General features: G+C 37.1%; 1 protein-coding gene across 1 annotated transcript in view; it reads left to right on the plus strand.

Annotated features, from left to right (window-relative positions):
• The window catches only part of MAPK6 (mitogen-activated protein kinase 6), a 34,502-nt gene that overhangs the window by 17,054 nt on the left and 7,636 nt on the right, over window positions 1–9,812 (plus strand). Inside the window, exons 2-4 of the mRNA XM_024128752.3 lie at window positions 3,223–4,403; window positions 6,174–6,318; window positions 8,596–8,760. Of these exons, the coding sequence (XP_023984520.1) occupies window positions 3,849–4,403; window positions 6,174–6,318; window positions 8,596–8,760 (865 nt within the window). The 5' untranslated portion in view covers window positions 3,223–3,848. The remainder of the gene's footprint in view (window positions 1–3,222; window positions 4,404–6,173; window positions 6,319–8,595; window positions 8,761–9,812) is intronic.

Below are 9,812 nucleotides of genomic sequence, written 5' to 3' on the forward strand. Positions count from 1 at the left end.
GTCTCCTGCATCGGCAGGCGGACTCTCAACCACTGCGCCACCAGGGAAGCCCTGATTTTTTTTTTTAATGAACAATTATTTCTTTTTTTTTTTTAAAGAATCATTGTTATTTTGTTTATTTACTTATTTATTTATTTATTTAGGCTGCACTGGGTCTTAGTTGTGGCACGCAGGATCTTTTAGTTGCCACATGCAGACTCTTAGTAGCAGCATGCATTCAGGATCTAGTTCCCTGACCAGGGATTGAATCCTGGCCCCCTTCATTGGGATCGTGGAATCTTGCCCACTGGACCACCAGGGAAGTCCCGACAAATACTGATTTTTTTCTAAGATATTTGGTAGGGAACGGGAGGAATCAAGATGTATACAAATAGAAAAAATTGGAGTGGGGGGAGGCACACAGTATTAATTAAAGCCCTTTAAAAATCTGAAGTATTTTTTTATTAAAAGTTTATTTGTAAGCCTTAATTTAACTTTTAAATGTTTTACTACAAATAGACTGGTAAGCTACAGAATTTTTAGGAGTCTGCGGAGTCTGTTTGTCTTTATTTTTTTTTTTTGATTTCTGAGCAGACAAAACACAATATTAAGTAGATGTAAGAAACACTCATATTTATTAAAATAACTCAGGGGTAGTAAATAATCAGTTTTTATTAAATAAGCTATTGCCATTAGGATCATTTATCTACATAGTCTCTGAGTTATTAGTATCATCAGTTTCTCTTTCACACATTATTTTTAATGTTTGTGGATTTCTCAAAATTGAAGATTTGCTCAGATTGAGGCAAATGCTGTTACCTTATTTTATTTTTCAGAATCTTGTGTTTCCACATGTGAAGTATATAGGAATGTGAACGAAGCAGGCAGAAAATAAAGGCAGATTCCTCTGTTGTACAAAAGCTTCACTGTAAAATAGCTGATGTGTTTGGGTCCTAGCAGTTCTTAGACCACACCTGAAGGTGATTGTAAGTTGTTACATGTTCAGGTTCAGAATGGACTGCTTTATTTCATACAATGATAAATTTTCTCCTTGCCTTTAAACGATTAGCTCTTTGAGCAAAGGACTATTACAGCTGTCCTATTTCCAATCTCTTCAGACCCATTCAAAAAATAGCACTGTATATGCCCCTATACCAGCTTTAAGATCAAAAGTCAGCAACAGGAAGCCTGGGCTTCCCTGGTGGCGCAGTGGTTAAGAATCTGCCTGCCAATGCAGGGGACACGGGTTCGAGCCCTGGTCTGGGAAGATCCCACATGCCGCGGAGCACCTAAGCCAGTGTGCCACAACTCCTGAGCCCGCTCTCTAGAGCCCGCGAGCCACAACTACTGAGCCCATGCACCTAGAGCCCGTGCTCTGCAACAAGAGAAGCCACCGCAATGAGAAGCCCGCGCACCACCGCAACTAGAGAAAGCCCGCACACAGCAACAAAGACCCAACACAGCCAAAAATTAAAAAAAAAATTTTTTTAAGCAACAGGAAGCCTTTTCATTTAAGGGTTAGTTAGGCTGTATTACATGCTCATAGGCATGTACATGTAAATGAGCTATGACACTGGCCTCCTAGTTGCTTCTGGGACATGAGACACTCACCTTAGTGGCTTTCAGGTCCTAGCCCCTCTGTCTACAACAGTTTCTCCCACATAGCATCCCTAAGGCATACCCACTTCCTTACTTCCTCCTTTAGAGCTTTGCTCCAATAACACTTTATCAGAGAGGCATTTCCTAACTACCCTCCCTGTCCTCTTTCTCTTTTTTATTTTTCCACAACACTTATTGCCATCTAATATCTGGGTTTTACTTTTTTGTCTGCCTGTATTCCTCCACTATAATGTGAGCTCTTCATTTACATACCACCTAACTCTGTAACATTCTAATAATTGGTCACACTTCAGTTTTTTTTTAAAGAACTAACACATTAAAGATATAGTTGAAGAGTGCTGTGTAATCCTACCCTGATTCTTATCCCTTCCTTCATTCCTCAAGGTAATCATTATTATGAATTTGTTATTTATCAGTCTTACGTTTTTTATACTTTTGCTACATATGTATGCACCCTAAAAGCATCATTTTGCACTTGATATAACTGGTTTCAGCATGCACATTTCTCTCTGCAGTTTGCTTTTTAAATTTAGTGTGTATTTGGTGATTTCAACCATCTCTATTCATTTTTTACTATTATATAGTAGTTCACTATATGAGTATAACTCATTTATTCTCTTATTGTTGAAAGTTTAGGCTTTTTTTGATATTTTGCCATTACAAAGAAAATGAACATTTGCATGTTCATTTGCAAGCATTTCTCTAGGGACCTGTCCGTGAAGAAAAATTGCCAAGTCATAGGTATGATCCGTATTTATTTGCTTATGCCAAATTGCTCTTTGATGTTTTTACTGATTTAAACTCTCACCAATATTGTATGAAAGTTCCTGTTTTTCCACATTGCTCTCCAGACTTGATATTAACAGCTGACTCTTAAAAATGTTTTTCAATCTGAAATGTTATCTTCATGAAGTAATTTGATTCTTCTGATTACCAGTGAAGTTAAACATCATTTCATGGGTTTTATTCATAGGTTTATTCACTGTTTAAGTTCACTCCTATGTAAATTTAAGAACATGCTCAGCAAATTTCTTATTTGTACTGCTACACTTTTGTTCATTAGATATTGTTAGGCAGAGTTAATAAGTAAACATGTTCTTTAATGAACTAACACATTGCAGGCTATTTTATATATATTTTTAGAAAAATGTTACTAATGCTTTACCCCTCAAAAATTCTAAAGAATTCTTTAAAAATATTCTGAGCCTTCCTTTGCTCATTGACACTTAAGGAATTATACAAGCTAATGACCTAAAGAATATAAAGAATCTAGTATGGTGGGATCTGGAGTCTGAGCCAACACATGTGAATTGCTTACAACATGGATTGCTATTTTTGATTGAGGATCATCTTTCCATTTAGTGACTATAAATACGTATGTTTAATGTACCAGTAGTAGCCTATAGCTAAATGCTCAATTTGTGTCATTTTACAGAGTTGAATAAAAGAGCATTTCCTGGGCTTCCGTGGTGGTCCAGTGGTTAAGACTCCTCGCTTACACTGCAGTGGGTATGGGTTTGATCCCTGGTCAAGGAAGTTCCACCTGTCACAAGGTGCAGCCAAAAAAAAAAAAAGCATTTCCTACAGTGGTGACTCTTTTCCTTCTTTTTTCTCATCCTCCAGGTTGTATCAGAGTAAGATGGACGGTAGCTTTGATTGTGATTGTGGTGAGCTGGAGCCACCTGATCACTAACAAAAGACATCTTCTGTTAACCAACAGCCACCAGGGCTTCCTGTTGAAATATATAGCAACAAAGGAAGAAAAGAAGCAAAACGGAAATAGTGCTTACCAGCACCTTAGAATGATGCTGCTCAGGACCAGTCCAACACTGAATGTATCTGCACTGTGAGGAGAATGTTCATAGAAGCCTGTTGTGTGCATATTTATTCACATTTTTGTTAAATGTTAAATCCTTCAGCACAGTAAATCTGAGTGCATAGTATGTCATTTCATCCCGTTTGAGTTTCTTGAGTGTTTTCTTTAAATGTCTGCAGAGTTGCTGCCCCTTTCTTGAACTATGAGTACTGCAATCTTTTTAATTCTCAGTATGAGTAGAGCTTTTTGAGCTTTAAATCTAAGGGGAACTCAACGGGCCTGGTTGGCATATGCAATGAAACCATCTTGCTGTGGAAGCAAAATTATTTTTTTTCTACCTTTTTGAAAGATCTTTCCTTTTGATGCCAGCTTTCTTCCTTATTTACACAAGTTCAACAATTCGAAAGGAAAAGGCAATAGTAAGGGTTTCAGAATGGCAGAGAAATTTGAAAGTCTCATGAACATTCATGGTTTTGATCTGGGCTCTAGGTATATGGACTTAAAACCATTGGGTTGTGGAGGCAATGGCTTGGTTTTTTCTGCTGTAGACAATGACTGTGACAAAAGAGTAGCCATCAAGAAAATTGTCCTTACTGATCCCCAGAGTGTCAAACATGCTCTACGTGAAATCAAAATTATTAGAAGACTTGACCATGATAACATTGTGAAGGTGTTTGAAATTCTTGGTCCTAGTGGAAGCCAGTTAACAGATGATGTGGGCTCTCTTACTGAACTGAACAGTGTTTACATTGTTCAGGAGTACATGGAGACAGACTTGGCTAATGTCCTGGAGCAGGGCCCGTTACTGGAAGAGCATGCCAGGCTTTTCATGTATCAGCTGCTACGTGGGCTCAAATATATTCACTCAGCAAACGTACTGCACAGAGATCTCAAACCAGCTAATCTTTTCATTAATACTGAAGACTTGGTGCTGAAGATAGGCGACTTTGGTCTTGCACGGATCATGGATCCTCATTATTCCCATAAGGTATGTGGAAAGTCAGCTGAGACAGACCTTTAAACTGATATACATCATCAGATATAAGTGCTTATGTTTCCTTTGTGTGTTGTGGCAGAATTTTTAGTTAATTGTATTAAACTTTACATAGTACCTTTTTTCCATTCACAGTCTCCCTGTGTTTGAAATGAAGGTGGAGTAGAATCCTGATTAAATACAAGTTCTTAAAAGTGTATGGTTATTTATTATATTGATTTATATATTTATATTTATTATATAACTGAAATTCTCCCTTATTTAAAAGTAGGATATATCCTTATGTGTTTAGGGCAGAAGGTGGTCCTATCTGAAGGTAATAGGGGTTGCTATTTCAACTTTAATGCCTTTTTTGGTCCATTCGAGTATACTATTCTGTTTTGCCTTGTTTAGTAAACTTAGTTTAATTTGAAATCTAAATTCGCATAAAGTAGACAATAAGAATAGCCAAAAGGATTCATAGTAACTTTGCCTTAAATAAAAGCTTGCTTTAATTTTCTGAGCCGAACTCTGGTCTTTTAGTTTTCAAATGAAATCATATGTGGGATCCTGATGTTCAAAATATAAAAATGGAGCTGTTTTGGTTATAAAGCATCCCTGGGAGGCCTGCTTGCTTGGCTTCCCATAGCACATGTCTAAGATCTTTTCATTTTCATGTATCATCTCACACTGAGTATAACTTAATTTAAAAAAAAAACTTTAACATAGAAATTGAGTACCAAAATGAAATGGATGACCATATCCTCTTTATGGATAACAGTGAAGTATTGTAGATAGAACACTGAACTAGAAGTTACACTATCTAAAATCGAGTTAATTTCTACATCCAACTAAGCTATATGACCTTAAGCAGATTCTTTAATCTGAGGGTTAATATCTACCTTCACGTTGTTTTGAAGATGAACTAAGGAAATATATGTGTAACTTTTTGTCAAACAATTCATAAATGTAAAGTAGTAAAATTGATTAGGAATGGGGTATGCAGTAAAGCCAGGCCTGCTGGATTGTCCATAAGGAGGTTGGCAATGCATTTTTATTTTATTTATTTTTTAAATTAATTAATTTATTTATTTTTGGCTGCATTGGGTCTTCGTTGCTGTGCACAGGCTTTCTCTAGTTGCAGCAAGCAGAAGCTACTCATTGTGGTGCGTGGGCTTCTCATTGTGGTGGCTTCTTTTGTCGCGGAGCATGGGTTCTAGGTGCACGGGCTTCAGTAGTTGCGGCACGAGGGCTCAGTAGTTGTGGTGCATGGGCTTAGTTGCTCTGCAGCATGTGGGATCTTCCCAGACCAGGGCTCGAACCTGTGTCCCCTGCATTGGCAGGAGGATTCTTAACCACTGCGCCACCAGGGAAGCCCCAGCAATGCATTTTTAAATAGCACCTCTGGTGCTCTTTCCTGCCTTTCTCTCATTGATTTAAAGCATACCTGCTCTTTCAACTTGAGACTTGAAGTGAAAAATAGCTCCTCCCCTGAAACCTGTTTTGAATATGTGGCCTAGAGTTAACACTAAATTCTTATAGTATACTTTGGTTAGCAGACTTCACGTGAACATAATTTTATAGATGGTATATTAAAGGGGGAGTTTAACCTCCATTCAGGTTCACAAGTGCAAGAGACTTGAAAATAGGCATAGAGATCAACAGTATTGTTTTAGGATTTTACAATTACAGTTTCTTTTTAGATTAAGGATTCTTTAGTGAATCATGTTTTTTATGTACTGTTATTCAGCTAAAGTAAAAAGTATATTTTTGTTTCTTTTTCAGGGTCATCTTTCTGAAGGATTGGTTACTAAATGGTACAGATCTCCACGTCTTTTACTTTCTCCTAATAATTATACTAAAGCCATTGACATGTGGGCTGCAGGCTGCATCTTTGCTGAAATGCTGACTGGTAAAACCCTCTTTGCAGGTTAGAAATTTTAAAATACGGGAAAAAATTATCCCAAAGAGAAATAATTTTGCATATATCTATGAATCAAGATTTATGTAAGATGTAAAATAATTTATTGTGGTTTAGAATATTAAAATGAAAAGATAAAATGGTTTTAATATCTAAAAAATTGAGAAAACTTACATATTCACTGAATTGTTCACTCAATAAATTTAGTCAGAATTCTAGTGTTCTTTAGCATATATCTTCTTAAACATAATTTCATATTTTGTAGATCCATAGTACTTGTTGGTTATCTGTGTTAAATGATACTTGAGTTGCCTGATTCTGTCCATGTTTGTCACTTCCTGGTAAAATTTTTTTAGCAGTTGTTGAAAATTCAGTAATTCTTTCTGTGTCCCCTGTCAACCCTGTTGCTTGATTTGCCATATCCTGTTGCCTGACTGCTGTGATATTTCAGAAAGAACCAATTTTTGCAGAGTTTGGTGCTATGAAGGAGTCTAAAAAAGTGCGTGAGAGAGTTTTTAGTTAAGGTGGATTAAAAAAAACCCTCTGAATAATGTAATTTTCAATCTTAAACCCTTTTAAACTTTAAACATTTAAAGAGAATTGTTTGTGAAATGATTTGAAAGATTCAGTGATAGTTCCCTTCTAAAGCCTCTTCGGTAGGTTTGTGAACCATCCAGTAAAAGCGACATGAGGGAGATCTAAGTGTTGATTAGCATAGGCCTCAATATATTAACAGCAATAAAGGCAAGGACTAAGCATTCATTGGAAATCTGTGTATTTTTAACCTATGGTAAGTGTCCTAGCCTTATTTTTCGGTCTTACTCAATATCTCCACTTGGATGTCTAATGGCATCTCAAATTTAACCTATCCAAAACTGACCTGATATTTCTCCCTCATACTTTTTCTGTTCTCTTCCTCATCTTAGTAAACCAGACCCACTTCTTAGTTGCTCAGGCCAAAATCTTGGCATCATCCTTCACTTCTCTCAACACAGATCTTGCAGGTTCTTCCATCAAAATATGTCTTGAATCTAACTGCTTGTTAGTATCTCTATCACTACCCACCTCCTGCCAGTTCAGTAAACCATTATGCCTCTCCTGGTCTAATGCATGACCTCCTAACTGGCTTTCCTGCTTTAACCTTTGCTGTCTGTGTTCTGGTTATCATATAGCAGTGTAGTAGTTCTCTGAAAACATAGCTCATGTCATTTCTCTGTTCAAAACTATAATGGCTTCTTATCAAATTCAGGGTAAAGTAAACTCTTTGTGTTCTGGTACCACTGACCTCATCTCCTATCACTTCCCCCCGAGCCACTCTACTTCAGCTACACTTGCCTAATTGTTGTTTCTTGGACATCCCAAGCCCACTGTCTCCTGTAGGCCTTTGGGCCTTTTCTCAGTATGGTGTGTTCCCTAACTTCCTTAATTTTCAGCTTCTCAGTGAGGCCTTCCTTGGTCATCCTTGGTTGTTAATATAAATTAACCCTACCCCCAACAGTGCTCCTGTCCCCCTTAGCTTACTCTATTTTTCTTCATAGCATTTGTCACCGTTTGATGTGAATGTTTACAGAGTTATTATCTGTCTTCCTCCATTAGATTATGAGCTTCATGAAAGCAGGAACTTGCTCAGTTTTGTTTCACAGATGTATTCTAAAGTGCCTTGCTCATTGTAGGCACTCAAGAAAAATTTCGAATGTTGAATGAATTTCTAGAAATAAGTGGAAAAGCAAATGAATGGTTTTTTTAAAATTTTAGTTGCCCATTTAGCCTGAAGTGTTTCCCCTTTTATTTCTTTAATAGTGGTCCTGAAATGTTAACTGAGCCTAATATATAACTATAAAACTTTTTGTTTCACAAATCTAGTCCAGGCCTCTATTTTATTGATAGTGAAATTAAGTCATCGCCGTGTTAAGTATTCTCAGAGTTACAGTGAGTTAATTAGTAGTACAGTTAGGACTAGAATCTAGGTCTTTAAATCGCAATTCATTGCTTTTTTCACTGCTTTGTGATACCTTAATATGAGGCCAGACTTCAAGTCAGTTTCTTATGGAAACAAAGCAGCTAAAACTAAACATATCAGTGAGCAGTAATTGACATAGATATGCTGTTTGAGCAGGTTGATGGTGATATTCAGTGCAGTGAAATCTGAATGATTCAGTTAAAACCATTTTCCCCCCAGTGTTCATTACAATATTTAAGTTACTTTCCTACAGCTTTAGAATGTTTATTGCTAATAAGTAAACAGTGTGTTTATTCCTGTTGTATTTGGTGTTTTTTGGATCTCAGGTGCACATGAACTTGAACAGATGCAGCTGATTTTAGAATCTATTCCTGTCGTACATGAGGAAGATCGTCAGGAGCTTCTCAGCGTAATTCCAGTTTACATTAGAAATGACATGACTGAGCCACACAAACCTTTAACTCAGCTGCTTCCGGGAATTAGTCGAGAAGGTATTGTGACTGAAGAGCAGGCATCATGTAATGGTGTGTTTGTGTGTAAGCAGGATTTGTGTGGGGAAGCTTTAGCTTTTTATCCTTAGATAAGTAGCATTCTCTCAAATAGTCTTTAGACACTTAAGGTATACCTAAAACTTCAGCTCTGGCTTTCCCTTTTTTGGCCTGGCACTTAGGCTGGATCTGTTTCTTTGCTCTGAATAATTTTCTAGATTCCAGAAAGTAAACCCTCTCTCCTGGTTCTAACTCCATCTACTTTTCCAGCTTACACCTCTGATTGTCTACGCTAGGTGAACATATTAATCACTGACTCTCACTAAGCTGGAATGGGGTTCTGTGATGGTTATATGATACATAAGTGTGGGTATGAATATAAATGTGATTTAGATAAGAAAGAGGGAGTTAGGGAAAGCAAAGATTTCAGAGCAAGGAAGAGAAGGAGGAAAGATCAAAACTCCATATGAGCAAACTTCCTACATAAAAGTTGGCAGATCACTGTTAGTAATATTAGGCGCTAAATGTGAGAGTTTGTGCAAACTTGAAAGTGGTAGGAACTTGGGGAGAATCAAAACTGTTGACCGCTAAAGTAATTAATTTCATATCTCAAAATAAGACATATCTTTAGGGTTTGTTGATATAAATAAGGTACAAAAGTCTAACTCCTGTAATAGTTATCTGTAATAAGATAATGTTCTTTAAAAGAAGAGCATTAGACATGAAAAACATCTTTCTTAAAAGTTGATTGTGTCTTACATCTTTAAAAATTATCATACTGTATTTAGTTACATCAGTGCCAGGATCATAATAGTTCTTTCACGAATCATAAAGATAGGGATATGTAGTTTCCTAAACATCTTAAGCTTTTCTCACACTCTGTTCATGATCATCAGAGGGAAAAAGCAAATAAGATTAAGTACATGTGAATTAACACATTAAGACTACTAGGAGGGGGCTTCCCTGGTGGTGCAGTGGTTGCGCGTCCGCCTGCCGATGCAGGGGAACCAGGTTCGTGCCCCGGTCTGGGAGGATCCCACATGCCGCGGAGCGGC

The sequence above is a fragment of the Physeter macrocephalus genome, chromosome 11, assembly GCF_002837175.3.
Source record: "Physeter macrocephalus isolate SW-GA chromosome 11, ASM283717v5, whole genome shotgun sequence".
Lineage (NCBI taxonomy): Eukaryota > Metazoa > Chordata > Mammalia > Artiodactyla > Physeteridae > Physeter > Physeter macrocephalus.